General features: G+C 41.5%; 1 protein-coding gene across 2 annotated transcripts in view; it reads right to left on the reverse strand.

Annotated features, from left to right (window-relative positions):
• Positions 1-526: 526 nt before the first annotated feature.
• RAB30 (RAB30, member RAS oncogene family) overlaps positions 527-18,813 on the reverse strand; it is a 79,010-nt gene continuing 60,723 nt past the window's right edge. The window contains exons 2-5 of one of the 2 annotated variants that reach the window (XM_024763563.1): positions 17,055-17,155; positions 13,634-13,717; positions 7,135-7,318; positions 527-2,351 (exon numbers count right to left, since the gene is read on the reverse strand). In XM_024763563.1, the coding sequence (XP_024619331.1) occupies positions 2,101-2,351; positions 7,135-7,318; positions 13,634-13,717; positions 17,055-17,147 (612 nt within the window). In that variant the 5' untranslated portion in view covers positions 17,148-17,155 and the 3' untranslated portion in view covers positions 527-2,100. Of the gene's footprint in view, positions 2,352-7,134; positions 7,319-13,633; positions 13,718-17,054; positions 17,382-18,813 lie in introns of those variants that run through there. The other variant, XM_024763564.1, reaches the window with a different exon arrangement.

Genomic DNA, 18,813 nt, shown 5'->3' on the forward strand with positions numbered 1-18,813 from the left:
CCTAAACTTAGGGACATTTCCTCAACATTTAAAAAGAGTTCTTCTGCCCACTTTGATGAACTTTTCTGAACACCTTTACTTGCTGGCTTGGTGGGGAAAATGGGGAGGGAAAGGCAACCATGATAAATTATTTTGTTTGGTGTTTATTAAAATGATTTTTCTTTCCTATAGAGATAGGTTCTAAAATAAAAGCATTTCAAACTTCTGGGATCTCTTTCTCTTACCCATAAGATCAGGACAAGCATGGTGAGGCCAACCGTAAGTATCAGTCCCTTAAACAATACGTACAGTCCCCATGTGCAGATACGTCGCTCTGAAACCTACTAAAGAAATGCTAGAAAGGCTTCACCAATATTGCGTCTCCACATGACTCATTGCTTTAAAACTCAGTAGCTTTCACACATCAATATATCAGGACCAAGACTGCCACCATCTACAGCAACAGTGGAATTATGTATCATATCCTTATCCCATTACTCATCCCTCAATTATACTAAGCAGCAAGCTACAGAAACATCTGACAGCATCAACAGCAAATACGTTTAATTATTTTCCCAATTTGCATTTATATCAGTGAACAAATTGGAAGGTATCAAAGTATGGCACTGAAGAAACAGTAACACATATTCAGCAGCATGGCTTCCATTTTGAGTTCTGTTTTTAAATTGGCTAAGTAAAGGCATATATACCTCCATTTGAATTGGAGATTTGCAGTAACACATGTATATAAGGAAGGGAGGGAAGGAGGGGGATAAGGAGGAGAGGAGGTAAAAAGGGAAGACCAGGAAAGAAAGAGAAGAAAAGAAAAAGAAACAGGAAAGAATGAATGGTCATGAGTCAGAGAGTAATATTACTACAAGGAGATGACAAATGACTACTCAATCTGCTTCTAGAAGCAGAAGTTTTCTAAGGTTATCATTGCAGATACAAAAATTGTGAGACTTTTCATCTGTTGCTATTCTCACTTACCGTACTAAAAACTTCTACAAAATCCTAAGCCTTGGTCTGTCCAAGATGGATAGTACCAGGAAGTAAAAGATGTGACCTGCTATCAAGGACTGTGCTCTGCTTGGAACTCTGCACGGCAGTCCATTAATCCACAGTATTTTGGTCAGATCGGGTCTGTTTTCTCACACTACTCATAATGTTTTAGAGCTAATCTTTTATATTAGGGTATCTACCATTCTCTCTCTTTTTTTTTTTTTTCCATTTTTCAAACTTTTTCATTTACTTAAAGGGCAGGAAAGTTGGGAGAATTGAAGAAGAAAGTGGTAGAGATTTAGAGGGGAATAGGAAAGGAAAAGTATTCTCTTTCCCAACAAATCTACCCTAGAAAAGGTGATAATGAGACTTTGAGAAAGACAGCTGATTAATGGACTTCCCTTTTTCCTTTTTTTTTGTTTTGTTTTGTTTTTATTTCTATGAAATGTATTTAAGGACATCAATGTACTAAAATGTTTGGTCTGTGAAAGAGTGGAATCATTAGCACCAAAAGGAGTCATGGAGCTTGTATACATTAATAAAACAATGATTGCTACTGTTGTCACGGGTAAAGGTTTCATTTCATTTTTACATCCCAAAGTTCTTGAAAGTGCCCATGGAAAAGAGAAATAACACTTTTCAAAATCTCCATGGAGCTATCAACACGCACCAGAGACAGGACTTGGCGTTCCCAGTTTTGGTTTACCTGGTAGACAAGAAAACCAGGGCCCCCAGAAGCCCTAAAGAGCAGCCCCCACATGCACCCACTGACGTGCAGGAGGGATCCCTACAGTACGTCTCCCCCTGGACTGTGTTCAGGAATGCGTTTTACTTGCTTTTTAAAAAAAAACAAAAGCAACATGCTCTGCAGATCATGGAGCGCCTAGTGCAATTTTCTCCTTGATCCGACTCCAGACTGCAAAAGAGTGAAACCATTATATGTTCTGCTAATGCTGGCCTGTGGACGAGGCCCTTGGCCTGCCATGCTTTGTAAGCTCAGGAGCCCACAGGAGTCAGAAGGTCCTAGAGCGGGACCCATAGTCATCGCCAGATCTCCCCAGCAATTGGTGGCCCATCAGGGCAACTGCTGATTCCTCTTGCTTCTCCTTGCCTCAGCCTTTAGTTGAAATTACAACAAGTCAAATAGCTGATACTCTTCCCTTCTCCAGGTAAGGGTGAGGATACATTGTTCACAAGTGTGTTCTGCCTGGCTTCACTGATGAGGCGGTACGCCAAGTCAAGGAAGAGTTTCTCCACGTTATCGGATTCCTTGGCTGAGGTCTCCAGATAATACATGTCCTGAGCTTCTGAGAATTCTTCAGCTCTCTGCTGGGAGACCTCTCTCCTTTCAGCCAGATCAATCTTGTTGCCTAAAATCGTGGTAAAATCAAAGAAGGAATCATCATTTGACTTTTTTGCAAGTTTGGAAACATCAAAATTCAACTCCGTATCTGAAGTCAAACCAGAGAGATGGGCAAGTAAAGCAAAACAAATGTGACTGTGATTCCTGGATTGTTTATTTTAAAATACCAGTGCCATTTGTAATGGCAAAGAACTGGAAACAACCCAAAAGCCCATCAGTTGGGCACTGGCTGAATAAACTATGTCACATCCATAGTTATTTGGAGCTACTTAGCACCATAAAAAGCAATGAGGAATATCTGTAGGCTGCCATGGAATGAGACATTAGGATATATTGTTAAGCAAATAAAGCAAAGTTGAAAGAAGTGTATATAATATACAATTCTCTAAGAAAAATGGATGAAAAAATACACTTTATTCTTATTTTTTTAATGGGAGACTAAAACAAAATTTTAATTTTAAAGATAATGGTTACCTATGAAAGGAACAAGCTTGAGGGATGAAAACCAGCCCTTTCTAAATATACTTCACTTTATAGATTTGACTTCAGAATCTTAGCAATGTTTTACACGATTACACAATTAATATGAAATTAAATTTAAAAAGCAATTCCTAAAGTTGAAAGCAAAATTAAACAAATGAACCTGTTTGTCATGAAGTGGCATAACCACACAAAGAGGAGCTATTTCAGGTGAGTTGAAGATAATTTAACCAGTAATTTAACCATGTATCCCCAGTGGCACATACCCTAAGGACAAAAAGAATTGAAGGAAAAAATCTTGAACTGTCCAGTAATTGTCTTGTCGGTGGTAGTGTTGGCATCATTTATCTGGGGCTACTATACATGTTTTAAGGGATAAAGCAAACGAGTAATTATGCCAGTGGCATTAGGACAGGGATTTTTAGCATGGGAGAAAGGAAATACAGATATAATATTAATGAGGTTAAGTAAAATTTCTGTAGTCCTGAATTACAAATGGAAGTATCAGTGTGAATAATTCATGGTGTTATTTTATCTTTAAAAAATTTTCAACTTCTGTTTTGGAAATCTGACAAAGGTGATATGCCAACTGTGTTACTTCCCAACATTGCTCATGGTAAAAGTGACCCTTGATTGATAAATTCCATCTGGCCTGGGAATTCTATGTATGAATTATAAATACCTAATGGAAAGCCTTAACTTTAGGCTTCCCTGAGTGTGATGATTCTTCATCTGAAGAGACCCTGAAAGTTAGGCCTGTCGGGTTGTTACAAGAGAGATGGGCTCCTATGGGGCATTGAGGCTTCTAGCCAGGGCAGATCCTGCACTTGCCTGAAGTGAGCCTTTTCCCTTCACATCTGAACTGTCCCGGGAGGTCCTGGACAGCTCTGTGGACTGCTATGAAGGCTGCTTCCACTGAAGAGGAATGCTTGATGCTGGCTTACTACTAAGCTGTGTTTCCTGTCCTGTATCCTTCTAAGTGACTGTGATACCATGTGGTCTATGGTAGTCTTGTCAGTCAAAACGTTTCACAGAGCCTAATGAGACAACCCCCTGTGGATGCCACAGAATTCACCACATATGCACACACACACCAGCTCTGTCCACTGAAAAGCCTAAAAGCCATCACCTAGTAAAGATGATTCCTATCACCTTGGTTGTAGCCTCTAAATACAACTTCCCATTGAAAAGAAACAGTGCTTCCTGAAGAAATGCCTAATTCCAGGTCTGGGGCAGGAAATGCACTGGATGTGCCTCGAGCACTTGTCATCCCAGATATAAAGAAAATTATCAAAGATTCCTGGGTCATGTCAAAAGGACTCAGGAGCCCACTTGAAGAAGCTCCCACTGTCAAAAGTTGGAACAACTGAAGCATCAATAATAATAATTGCAAGGGGCTAGAATACATCAAATATATTTAAATCTATAGCAATATTCAAAATATAAACAAACTTCAACAGTTGCCTTTGGAAGACTAGGGAACCAACTCATTACTTTGGAAAGTAATAAATGGAAAAGAATGAATCAAGCATTTTTCTTGACTGTCCTATGAGAACAGTACCTTGGAATACCAACTGTAAAGTATATCTGTTAAAATGAAAAACAAAACCTAAATCTGACCAGGCTCTAGATTTACCTACAAATCTGCCACAAATTTAGGTGATAGAGGAACATATCAAATGATACCACCAGGGTGAAATAACAAAATTCAGACTTGAAAACTCCAAGTTTTCAAATGCTTTAACAAAGCATTGGACAAACAAATGCTTTAACAAATAAATTCCCAGGGAGCAAAAATGGAGGGATAAGCTATAGCTAAAAGGAGAATCAAAAGACATAAAAATTAATTACAACATACAGACCTTATTTGGATCTTGATTTGAATAAATTTCTGATGGATGAGTCAATCAAGGACTCATTAATATTTTTTAGGTGTGAAAATGGCATTGTGGTTAGGTTCTCTTTTTTTAAAAATTTTATATCTTTTATAGAGATACACACTGAAATAATATAAATTGAATTAGTATGACATCTGGGATTTGCTTCAAAATAATCTGAAGGGGAAGGCAGATAGAAGAGATGGGGAAAAGATAAAATAAGATGGGCTATGAGTTGTTAATTGTCAAATCTGAGAAATGAGTATATGGGTGTTCATTATACTGTTTTCTCTATTTTGCTTATATTTAAAATTTTCCATAATAAAAAAATTTTTTAAAGCCAGTGCTGGAGCCGCATAGCACAGGGAGATCACCCCTCTTTGTGACCACCTAGAGGGGTGGGATAGGGAGGGCGGGAGGGAGACACAAGAGTGAGGAGATATGGGGATATATGTATATGTATAGCTGATTCACTTTGTTATAAAGCAGAAACTAACACACCATTGTAAACCAATTGTACTCCAATAAATATGTTAAAAAAAAAAAAAAAAAAAGGCCAGTGCTGGGACTTTCCTGGTGGTCCGGTGGTTAAGAATCTGCCTTCCAATGCAGGGGAAGCAGGTTCAATCCCTGGTTGGGGAACTAAGATCCCACATGCCACGGGGCAACTAAGCCCTTGTGTTGCAACTACTGAGCCCATGTACCATAACTACAGAGCCCACGTGCTCTGGAGCCCACACACAACTAGAGAGAAGCCCACGCATCGAAACGAAAGATCCTGCATGCTAAGATCCGATGCAGCCATAAATAAATAAATAAACTTTTTTTTAAATAAAAAATAAATAAAAAGGTAGTGCCGGGCGTCCCTGGTGGCGCAGTGCTTGAGAGTCCGCCTGCCGATGCAGCGGACACGGATTCGTGCCCCGGTCCGGGAAGATCCCACATGCCGTGGAGCGGCTGGGCCCGTGAGCCATGGCCGCTGAGCCTGCGCGTCTGGAGCCTGTGCTCCGCAACAGGACAGGCCACAGCAGTGAGAAGCCCGTGTACCGCGGAAAAAAAAAAAAAAAAAAAGGTAGTGCCTCTTTCATACTGAGCTGACTGATCATGTCCCCTCATATATTCATTTAACTTCCTTTATATAGAATCCCAAGTAGTAATGCTTTGACTCATGTTCTCAAGAACTTTATGTCCAAAGTGGAGGTCTTTCAAGCTCTTCACAGCAAAGGTTCTTCAGTGTGTAGGAGGGTTTTCAGGACCGAGCATGGAGCATTAGCTCATAGAGAGGCAGATACTTAACCCAGCAGCCTGAAGGAAAAGTCCAGCAATCTGTTACAAGGCAGCACGTTACAGCTGGATAAACACAGGCTTTGAAGTCAGTCTTACATGCTGAGTGACCTTGGGGAAAGAACTTCACCTGTCTGAGCCTTGCTTTCCTCATCTGTAAATTTGGGATCATGATACATAATATTCCTAATATGATTCCTGGCACATATACACTAGCTATAACGCTTTCTATAAAGTGTTTAACTTACTGTTAACCATGGTTTTTAACTTAATGTTTCTGAGGTTCTCTATTGGATTTCCAAAATTCAGGTCTTTCTAGAATATACAACAATGTTCCTTCTTAGGAAGAAAACTTTGTTTTTTTTGGCCACACAGCACAGCATGCAGGATCTTAGTTCCCTGACCAGGGATCAAAACTGTGCCCCCTGCAGTAGAAGCTCGGAGTCCCAACCACTGGACTGACAGGGAATTCTCGGGAAGAAAACATTTTAACAACCAAATATTATTAACATTTTTCCATCACCAGTAGAGGATTTTTCACAATCTAATCTGTTTCGCTGCAATTTCATTTTTAATGGGTGCATTTGTCACCACAAAAAAAAACATGGGTTATTTTCTGCTTTCCCCCCATACTAAATAGAGGTTCTACCCTCCTACAAGAGGAAACAAACTGCAGAATTTCCCTTATTCTTTCTGAAAATTAGAATTTTTCAAATCAGTATAAATGTAAGAAGGGAAAAAATTAACCAAAGTCCATTTTTTAGGCAAAAAATAATTGCTTCAATAATGAATTCCTTATCAACGTAGATATATTTTACTTCTAGACCAGCAGTTTCCACGGCCTAGATTTTTTTTGTAATGTTTAGCAGCCCACATAACTTTCATGGCAATCCACCTTCTTCCCTAGAGCCTGCACTGATAGGAAAATCAATCAGCAACATTTTCTACTTTACTTTTCTAAACCATCACCATGGGATAGGATCTATTTCATTTTCTCTTCAATTTCATTCAGAAGAACTGAATGTTGACCACATGAATTATACAGCTGTAGACTATACTCTCGGAAGGTACCAAGGCATGTGGCCTTATGTGATTCTAAATTCTCTGATGCTCACAAATCAATGTCCCTCCTCATTAGTCCTTACTTACCCACTAGCACAGTGATGACCTTGTTGCTAGCATATTGTTCTATCTCCCGCAGCCACTCAGGAAGGCAACGGAAGGATTCCTCACAGGTTATGTCATAGGTGAGGATCAAGGCATTGGCGCTTCGGTAATAACTCTGGGTGATGGACCGAAATCTCTCCTGACCTGCTGTGTCCCAGATCTGGAGCTGTAAAGGCATAAGAGAAGGATCAGGTTGATGAAGCAAAAAAGAAAGACAGCACTGCCTTGCTTTAGTTTAGAAACAGAAGCACCTTCACCCAAATAATTTCATGGTTATTTTTTGCCCTAAGAAAAAGGCACCTACAATTTTTTTAAAGATTTGTTGGGTGAGCCTGGTTAAAGATAGGGATTCACTTTCATTTTTGTTTTTTTCTTTGTTAAATTATTTTGAGTTTCCCCTTTATTCTTTTTTTTTTAAAGGCATTTAGATTATTTTTGTATAACTTCATTTAAAAGGTAAAATTAGGGTATTTATAATCTACTTAATTTTTATTATAAGCCTATTTCCCATAAGCATTGCTTTTTTTATCTGTAGACTCTTCATTGCTCATATCTTTAATTTTCCATTTTGTTTATTTTCTAAATCAGAAAGTATATCCCTATGTCTTATTAAAGCTTTGCATTCATATAATTCATATATTTCAAACGTTCTCCTTTTGGTCATAAGCAATCCCTTCTATTCTTTATAAAAAAATCTTAAAAAAGACAACCAAACTATTGAGCACTTACTTGCCAAGCTCTATTCTAAACACTTACATAGAATAACTCACTTAACCCTCACAACAACTCTATGAGGTAAGTACTATTCCTATATCCATTTCTTACATGAGGAAACTGAGGCACAGAGAGATTAATTAACTTGCTCAATGTCTCACAGCCAGTATGTCCTAGAGCTGATTCAACCAGGCAGTGTGGTCCCAGAGTCCCTGCTCTTAATCATAATGCATGCCCAATTACAAAAGTCGGGATCCAGGGCAAGCTGTCACTGTGACTGTTGGCATTTCAGTCAGCAACTGGAGAGGGGGAAAAAAATCCATTCAAATGAATATATTAAGGTATTATCTTTGTTAATGAAAACAGGAACAATGCCATGGCAGGCAAGGAAATTAATTTCTCTCCACCACTTGTAAGCTCTGTGACCTTGGGCAAGTCATTTAATCTCTTTGGGCTTCGGTGGCTTCTTTATAAAAAGAGGTTAATAATATGCAAACCTGCTGAAGTCATTTACCTGATGGTTCTAATAACAAAGAAGGCAAAACACTTCTCACTTCAACCTGAATTTCCCTGCACAGAGCAGACCTCTGAAAGAGAACTCTTCCCCAGAGCGACTGCTGAGTGCAGAACAAATCCGAGACCTTGAAAAATCACACCAACAGCAATCTTCCCTTCTAACTGCATCAATTTCACATGTCACAAAATGCCTTCACCCCCATTAACAGAACATCATTTCCTCAGGGGAGACCTTCTGGAACCTTCAGATTAGGCCAGATTCCCCATCCCCACCCCCAAATAATCTCTCCTGCAACCTACCCTGCAATTCTCCCTCACAGCACCTGACACACTTGAATCACTTAGTTACTTGTAATAACTTGTTTCAGAACCGTCTTCCTCACTAGACTGAAAGCTTCATGAGGGGGAAGCTGGGGTCCATTTTGGCACTCTCCCTTATCCCCTATACCAAATCCAGTGTCTGGCAAAGAGTAAATGTTCAAATATTTATTCACGGTCTCATTTCATCCTTACAACAACCCAGTGAGGTAGGCAAGTTTATGCCTCTCTTTCATTAACAGGTTGCTCGCAAGGCTGGGACGCAGACTTCAGGCCTTCTGACTCCCAGGAGAGGACTCAGTCCATACACTGTGCTGCTTTGCTGCCAGAGACTGATTTAAATGTACATCTGCATCCAAAGAGGATGAGGCAGTTGGTATCACCCTCTGCTCAGACCAGTTTTAGCTGAGGAGACTGATGAGTGACCGGTGGTCCCTGCCACCAATCAGTGGCACACAGGCTCTCCTTTGATTTGGAGTCACAGCTGCCCTTTGATGATGTACATGAAAGCCTGTGTATGCTGAAGGCAACCATACAGATGTTACAGCTTTTGCCAGGACAAAAGCTACTTCTCTTCTCTGCCTCAAACCTAGGGACATGGTTCCCCTCTGCCAGGCTGTGTCTTAGAACAAGAGACTATTATTTCAATGCCGCATGGAGCCTCGAGAAACACTTGTGATTGGATTTAGTACTGCCAATCATTAGAAATCAGTATGTTCTCATGACTGGCACATCTTGAGAACAGCTCTGAGAATGAAAACCACCGAGATATTTTCTAGAATAGTGATTGTATGTCTTGGCTGAGATGTAGGCTGTTTTCCCAAAGAGGCTGCCTGTTTCTAGCCTTATGGTTAATTCCTGAGGAGATCCATATTCCACTGCCTTTATTATTCAACTTGGTTTCACGATTCTCTCTGCAATTCATTTGCTCTTTTTCAGCATTTATAGATCATTAACAGATGCAGAACACTGTGCTAAGCACAGATAGGATGCAAAGATAAATAAAACACAATCCCTGATCTCAAAAAGCTCCGAGTACAGGGAGGATGAATACATAGTTGACTAACCATGGTAAGATACGAGATGTTTTATTAAAGAGGGGCCAGCAGGAGAGTATCTCCTGGTGTTAGTCTTATGTCCATGAATATGTTCTCAATACCACTGCCCTGGGCTTCCTAACCACTCTCACCTCCAGTATGGGGCTGCACCGTTGTCTACTCTCTTCTTTGTACCACCACTTACACCTCTATTGCCTCACTGCTACAAGAACATACTGCAATCATTGGTTTACTACTATGTCCCCTTGTTAGACTAGGTTCTCTAAGGGTAAGGGCTGCCTTTTATTTAACCTTATACCCCTACTGCCTTCCTAAAACAGGCCGTGGTATGTGGTGGACACACTGGAATGATGGCTAACTGAATGAACAAAGGATGGTGGAATCACAAAGGAAGGATGGATTCATTCTGCTTAAATGATTAGCAGAGTATTAAAGAAGATTTCACAGATGAGACGTTTCAGCAAGATGACAGTAAGTTACTAGTTACAAAGATGCTTTACCTAACACAGTGCCTGGCACAAAGCATCCACCCTAACACAGGATGGCTGGATAAATGAAAGGATGGACAGATGGCTGAGAGAGGAAATACATATGCATACTTTCAAGACTTTCCTATCTATGCAGTATATACCTGATGAGAGAAAAATCCAGCAAATTTTCTATTATAATTAATCTCCTAAGGTTAAAATGTCATAGACTGAGCTTAGGGTTTTGCTTATTACTCATTAATTTATGATAGGCTAAAAAAATAAGTGGTTAGGAGAAAATTCTATATAAGTTTTAATTATATTTTCTACCCAAGGTCACCTTCATAATACAGACCACTTTAAGAGAAGGGCCTCCTCCTCAACTTTGCCTCTACTGATTGGGCACTAAGACTTAATAGCTATGAGAATCTTTCTAACACCTTTGCTTAGCTGCCTGTGATGTTGGGAGTCATCCTAGAAAGAATGGGACTTGTAGGAGAGGCTGAGGGTGGATGATGAGCAGTCAGGAGAGAAACTGGGGTTCTGGTCCTGCCCTGCCACTTGCCAGGTGGGTGATCCTGTACAAACCACGGGTGGATTCTCTTTCCATTGTCTCTATGGGGCCCTGAGAAAGCCTGCAAACGACTAGCAAAAAGACACTTAACTCTCACCAAGAAGAGGTATTCAGTAAATGTTAAAGAACACCAACAATAATAAGACAACAACCGCTTCCTTAGTGAAGCCTGGGCTGCTCTCCTCACGTGTCCAAGTGTTAATGAGACCCTTGGACTAATGTGGTTGAAGAGGGTCATCTTCTATCTTGACTCTACATACACGGCTAGAAAAAATCCCAGGCAAATTAATTAGGACTGGATTTCGGAGATGAACCAACTCTCACTTCTCATAGACGAAGGTCCAGAGGCCTAAAGTGATGATGGGAACGGGCAGTGCTGTGATACAAAGAGGAGTAAGATATAAACCTTGTTCTTGGGGAGCCTGTGGTCTCGTGGTAGAGTTAGATGCTATAAAAAGATGGATTTTAGCTGAGTATAATAAGTACTTCAAAATGAGGTTATGGTTCACGGAAAGTGGCATAAATGTAATACCTAAATCTGGGGATTCAGGAAGGAAAAATCAGCCTGTTCTTTAACAATGGGGACCATTTCTTATTCACTGCTATCTATTCCCAGGGCCTGGCATATGGCAGGCATGAACCTTTCTGGTCAAAGGAATGAACTCATACCTATATATGTATATAAATGGGAAACCCAAACATCTGGAAATACAATGCCTAAAACAGAAGTTATCTTAACCCAGCTCCTTGGGATGGCACCACCTGCCTCTGCTGGAACAGGAGAGAACTACAAGTGGCTCTTCCTGCCGCCGCCTCTTGAGTGCACACGCCTGGCTCCCTTCTCTCCCCACCCAGCTCCTTCTCACCACCCCAATGCACAGTTTTTCTGACCTTTCCAGTTGGCATTTATGTGGATTCCACACCCTGCTTTTATTTTCCAGAGCCCCCAGCTCTCCATCACTATTGTATTTGGTGTAGATGTCTTTGCAGTAAAAAAAAAAAAAAAACCCTTTGAAGAGTGAGGGCTGGAAGAGGCACTAGGAAAGATACTGTCCCCCACTCAGGAGCCTCATCCTAAACATAGCTCTGTATGTCTGTGACATGCTGTAAGAGCACCCCGGAGCTTCTCTGCTCCTCCTGAGGCATCTGAAGGTGGGAGTGCAGGTACCTATGGGAGAAGGATGCAAGTGACACGGACTCAAACTTGGGATGCTGAGGTTGGGATCTGGCTGGAACTCTGATGTCATGGTTCTCACTGTGCTGCTGATGCCAGGGTCACCCCTTCTTTCCATGGGACTCAGCTCTGAAAGATCTGACCGTGGAATTTCACTAACTCTGAGGGGCACAGTGCCAAAGATCAGTATCTCTACCCTCCTTCCAAGTAATTTAGTCTTTTTTTTCTTCTTTTTTGGCCACACCACGTGGCGTGTGAGATCTTAGTTCCCTGACCAGGGATCGAACCCATGCCCCCTGCTGTGGAAGCATAGAGACTTAACCACTGGACCGCCAGGGAAGTCCCCCAAGTAATTACTGCACACTTCTTTCCATCACCTGCCGCTTTCCTTGCTCCGAGATAATGGGCTTACTATGCCTTCATTCTCCCCTGCTCTCAGAGCAGTAGAGACCCCTGCCAGGGAGGCAGTGGGGTGCACTGGCCCACACAAAACCGGTTCAGATCCTGCCTACCTCCCTTGCTAAACTGTGTAGCCGTGGATAAATAAGTCACTCAACCTCTCTGAAAACTATAAAATGAAGACAATTTACCACTTACCTCACAGAGTTTACAATAAAGATTGAGTTAAATGTAAAAACAGGTAGCAGGGGGACTGATGCATATTAAGCACTAGAAAAATACTACCTCCCTTCTCCTGTTACTGAACTCAGACACCATAGCTCATACAGGTACCAAACCATCCAGAGGCCACAAAGGGGACGGGGCAGATCATGGACCCTTCCTGGACCCCTCATTTAGTATTTCTCCCTTACTAGGGACAGGGGTAGGGTGGCAGACAGAATAATTCTAATACATGATTCATACAACAGAATGACCCATAATGAATGTAGGAATCGGGAGGCTCTTTCATGAAGCTGCTATTAAGAAGAAACAGGGAGCTCAGGTCCGTGCTCTGTGATGACCTAGATGGGTGGGATGGGGGTGGGGGAAGGGAGGTCCAAGAAGGAAAGGATATATGTATACACATAGCTGATTCACTTTATTGTACAGCAGAAACTAACACAACATTGTAAAGCAACTATACTCCAATTTAAAAAAAAAAAGAAGAAGAAATAGCTCTGCATAATGGCCCAACTCAAGAGATCCCCAAAAGAAATTTCTTCCTTGTTTTTTTTTTTTTTGGCCATGCCACACAGCATGCAGGATCTTAGTCCCCTGACCAGGGATCGAACCCATGCCCCCTGCAGTGGAACCACGGAGTCTTAACCACTGGACCACCAGGGAAGTCTGACATGACAAGAGACAGGACAAACTTGCCTTAGCTCTTCTCTCTCTGTCTTCCCATTTGTAAACACATCACGCATAACCCCTTCCTGCCCCTATAAACGGAAGAGAGGAACTCTGTTTGGAAATAAGCTGCCATGGCTGAGTATGTTATTTTCAGTGTGGGTTTCCATTAGGTGATTTAATAAGTGTTATGAAAATACTATTTCCTCTCACACAACACAATGAAACCCTTATTGAACACTTAGTATCTTACCTTTACTTTTTCACCATTAATCTCCACTGTCTTAATTATAAAATACACTTAGTATCTTACCTTTACTTTTTCACCATTAATCTCCACTGTCTTAATTATAAAATACACTTAGTATCTTACCTTTACTTTTTCACCATTAATCTCCACTGTCTTAATCATAAAATCAACTCCAATTGTGGCTCCTTGTCCTGGGGGGAAAAGACCCTAAAGCACAAATGATAGAAAATAACAATAAGCAAATCTTTCAATTAAATGAGATTCTCCCCCCACCCCACCCCATTACTACCCATCACCAGCTCCTTCCTTTGGCTGAGTTAACTGGTAGAAGAGAGAACTCTGGTTAGTGTCATGGGAACCCTGTTTAATTTAACTTTGTGTGTATGTTTTGAGGGGAGGAGAAAGGAGGGTGAATGGGGGAGAGAGAATGCTGAAAGAAGAAGGAAGGGGAAAGGGGGACAAAGAAAGGAGGAAGCAGACAGAGAGGGTAAAAGAAGAGAACTGGGAAAGGATGGGGGACCTGACTTCAAAGAATGAAACAGAAAAATCAGACACAAGGATAAGACACGGAGCTGCAGGGATGAGATCAGGATGGTCTGGGTGGGGGCAAAATGGACAGGTGCTCTAAAAGGTAAGATCAAGGAAGATTAAAACTGGCTATTAGTCTAGGGCATGGACAGCCATGGGGGTGAACAACCAAGATGAAAAAACAAACAAGAACTCAACACAAGAAACATGAATGAGACAGTGATCCTTTGAATTTCCGTCTGCCCTGAGAGTGATAACTATTTCTGTACCATACAGATATGACTATGTGAGATCAGGGCCAATGACCCTGGGAAGATAACTGAAGAAAAGCAGTCATCCAGGGAGACAGTATAGTAGAAATAGCACCAAACCAGGAGGCAGCAGCCTAAGGACCTCTGAGTGACCTTAGGCAAACCAGTCCTTCTCTCTGGTCTGATGTAAGTATTTCAAAACAAAGCTTTACATCAAACTGGAAGCTGAACTAGAAAGGTATGATTTTAGTAAAATTACACGTATAATGTAATTTACTGTCACATAATATTTCCCGTAAGCTTAGGGAGGGAGTTGAAGTGGGAAGGAATTCTATCAAGAAAGAACCCTTCACCTAGTTTCTCTTCCCTCTTCACATTCATACTCCAGAATTTCCAGAAATTAAAGTTAAATGGACTGTATTAGCTCTGGGAGCTAAGACTGGGGCATCTTTAATTAAGTCCATTCCCTAACAAGAGGGTTCTTTAATTAAAGTATGAACTTAAAAGACTGAGCATCAGACCAACAGAAACTGTTCCACTGCACGTCTGCAAAAGATGTAAATATAAACATTCATAACTTTGCTTACAAATATTGAATCAATTTTCTTCTATTTTGATTTGGCTCAAACACAAGGCTGCCAAGCTTCAAGTTTACAGCTCCAGCTGTTTTGCAGTATAACAAATGCCAAAAAATAAAACAAATCCTTCCCAGTGTCTCCCTCATCACTTTGTTCCCCAATTCCTCATGACTCAAAAACAACTGAATCCAATTCATTTTAACTGTCTACTAAATAACAAAACTAAACATAATCCTGTCTATGAAATATGAACTTTGGGTGGAGTTGAGGGACTGGGAGGGGTAAAAAGTAAACAGAAAAGAAAAATAAGGGGTGGTGTGCTTATTGGTAAAAATTACTGTTTAAAAATCAAAGTATTTTTACCCCTAATGACAAGAATTATGCTTTTAAAAACAAAAGCCAGACTCCTATGGTCTCAGAAGTTAGAACATGCAAAAGATAAAAAATATCACGCTGTGAACCGGAAGATCTGGATTCTAATCCTAGCCTTGCCACTAACATGATATGAGATGCTAATAAGTCATTTCATCCCTCTAAGACCTGAGTTTTTTACCTATAAAATGAGAAGAGCGGGCTGAAAAGTCTCTAAGGGAACTTTCAGTCATTAGACAAGGTCAAGGGAACTTCTGACAAAGGGACTGAAAACTTTACGTCTCTGCAGTCTTGTCCTCCTGCCAAAAGCAGAAAGGTTACTAATGGTAGGGGGAAGTAAAACCAGTTGGAGTTTCCAATATTACGCCATGGCGGTTGACTGAGCCCAGATGCCTGTCAGCTTGTTACTTTTGATTTCACCAGGCCATGGCTTAGTAAAAAGTCCTATTCTGCCCTTCATTATCATGGGAAAAACCTTGACATTTCCAAAGGTGACTCTCTGCCCTCAAGCTATTTGTGTTAACCAATCTGTCTCTCCAGTTTTCCAGAGAACCACAGACTGTCAGAGCTAGAAGGGGCCTTGGAGATCACAGGGAGGCAGGAAGGCTCGGCAAGGGGGCGGAATTTCCCCAGGCTCACGGGGCAAGAGCTGCGATGAGGGCCCGTGTCTCCACTCTCGAGCCAGTGTTCTCTCCTGGGCACCAGGTTGCCCTGTGCCTTAGACAGAAGAGCTATTCTCAACCTTCCCCGTTAGCACTTTATGAAAATGCAAGATGCATGCATGATAAATCCTGAAAAGGATGCCATTCATAATTTTCCAGGAAAACACAGAAGAAGGTCAACCTCAGAATGATTTCCCACCCATTTCTGTGTGAAATCAGGTATATAATCTCTGGCAATAATTCTCAAAAGGGCAGCCCCAAAGGGAACTTGTACTTAGAACAAACGATAAGGACTCAACCCAGAGGGAACATTTAATTTAGTTCAAATAGTCCTTCACTGTTCTCATTTCATTCCCGTGGAATAGATTAGAAAAATCAGCGTATTTGGTTCTAAACCAAAACGATTTGATCCGTTTTCTGGGAGGAACTGAGAGGGCATCAGCAGGGAGCTTGAGGGGTTTAATTTGAATTTGAGTTTTTTACAAGTTAACATTTAGGTTTAACTTGACATCCAGGTTCATTTGTTTCCACCTTTGGATTATTATTAACGAGTAATCTTTTTCTTTTTTAATCTGATAAGCTATTTTTGATTCTGCGGACTGAAAGCAAAACCACTCACCCCTTTTACTAAAAGAAGCCATGAGAGGCGTGGGAGGGCTGGTGGAGACCCACTGAGCCGTGCTCCCTGGAAATGGTTCAGAAACTCTAGTCTATACGAACTCTTACGTATAAAATAAATAAGCTGTGAGGATATATTATACAACACTGGGAATCCAGCCAACATCTTATAATAACTATAAATGGAGTCTAACCTTTAAAAATGGTGAATCACTATGTTGTACACCTATAATATAATACTGTACATCAACTATACTTCAATTTTTTAAAAAGTCAAAAGAAAAGAGAGAGCAAAGGATATTTCACAGAGAAAATAGTGGTCATGTTCACCGTTGCTGAGACTTCAAATAAGATGAAAAATTTTAAATGTCGAAAAAGAACCCTCCAGACTAGGCTACGGAGCTGGTACACTTGCAAAGGGCTCGTTAAGCATTGGCATCTTGGCTGGCATAGGTACCACTCACCCATCCTGTCAGGATCCCCTAACCCCGAAGGCCAGATGGAAAAACCCGACCCCAGACTTCAGACTTCTTACCTGAGTGAACCGTCGGACTAGGCACGTCTTCCCCACACCAGCATTGCCGATTAAAACAATTTTAAACAGGAAATCATAATCTTCCATACTCATTTACACAGCTGCAAGGCAAACACAGGCACGAGTGAGATGGGCCTGGTCAGACTTGCCCACAGAGCTCAAGCTGCGCCAGCCCGTCTCCTCGGGAACAGCAGGGCTGACTCATTTGAGGAGCAATTTAACACTCCCCTCTGGTGACCCTGCCAGCGAGAGAGGAACACAGGTGTTTGGTCACAGACGGACTTTATTCCTTCCCAGTCACCTCACGCCACAAAGAGCAAATGACACAGAGGTCATTTCACCTGGTAAACTTTATTCTTCCAAGCAGTCAGGTCGCAGGTCTCTCATGTGATAAGATGTTTTCTTTTAGCATCAAAAGGAGATTGCAAATCTCTATGCAGACAAGCTGGGGGTGCAAGGAAGCAGAGCAAAGGGGAGCCCATCCAAAGCTGAAAGGTGGTTTATGTACATGCTGTGAGTGCCTCTGGGAGGAAGGGCTAGAAACTGGGAGACTGCACAAAGGGAGGAAGCTTCCAGTCTCCTGCAAGCCCTGGGGGTCTTGGGGTCTTACCAGTGGGAGTTACCGCCATCTTCCCGTCTATCACCACCCCGTTGCTATACACCTCCTGCCAGCCTTGCTGATGCTGCAGTATCTCCCAAGGTGCTGGTCTTTTCATCCCCATAGGCTGTGTACATGGTATTTCCTCTACCTGGGATGCCCTCCTGCCCACCCTTTCTGTGTTGTGAAGTCAACCCTTTAAGGACCAGTGCAAGCATCTCTTTCTCTCAATTTTTCGCTGATCTTCCCCCAATAAACACGTTAATTGTTCCTCTGTCCTGAAACTTCAACAATTATTTGTTCAAACGTCTGCCTCATCCTTGAGGAAAGGGATGATGTCTTTCAGCTCTATTTTCCTAGCCCATGGGACAGAGTTACACTCAGTAAATATCTTCTCTGTAGAATTAAATAATCAATGGACCTATGGCTGAAGTGTAGGCCTTAGTTTCTTAATTGTGCTAAAAAGAATACTACCTGCTCTGTCTACTTCAGAGGACTATGGTGCAGATTTGAAAGAAAAAAAAAAAAAACTATACAAAAGAGCCTTGGTTAACCATAAAGCCCTATCCGGGTAAAAACAATTATTGTCTGTTGAGTACCTACTATAGCACTGTGCTAGTCACCATAGGAAATACAGAGATGAGACAGTCTCTGCCCTTGAAACCAACATGAGAAAAGTTAGAAAACAATAACAGGGCTTCCCTGGTGGCGCAGTGGTTAAGAATCCACCTGCCAATGGGTTCCAGCCCTGGTTCGGGAAGATCCCACATGCCGTGAAGCAACTAAGCCGGTGCACCACAACTACTGAGCCTGCGCTCTAAAGCCTGCAAGCCACAACTACTGAGCGCATGTGCCACAACTACTGAAGCCCGCACGCCTGGAGCCCATGCTCTGCAACAAGAGAAGCCACCGCAATGAGAAGCCCGTGCACCACAACGAAGAGTAGCCCCCACTCGCCGCAGCTAGAGAGAAAGCCTGCGGGCAGCAACGAAGACTCAACATAGCCAAAAATAAATAAATTAAATAAATAAATTAAAAAAAAACAATAACAAAGTTAAATAAAATTGAGAAAAGCAGAAAAAACCTCATTTCATAAGGTGAAGGCAGAACAAGCCCGAGGGACTCTGGAGGAAGAGGAAAAGGATGATCGGCGAGCCCAAG

The sequence above is a fragment of the Neophocaena asiaeorientalis genome, unplaced genomic scaffold (genome assembly GCF_003031525.2).
Source record: "Neophocaena asiaeorientalis asiaeorientalis breed wild unplaced genomic scaffold, Neophocaena_asiaeorientalis_V1.1 scaffold23, whole genome shotgun sequence".
Taxonomy (NCBI): domain Eukaryota; kingdom Metazoa; phylum Chordata; class Mammalia; order Artiodactyla; family Phocoenidae; genus Neophocaena; species Neophocaena asiaeorientalis.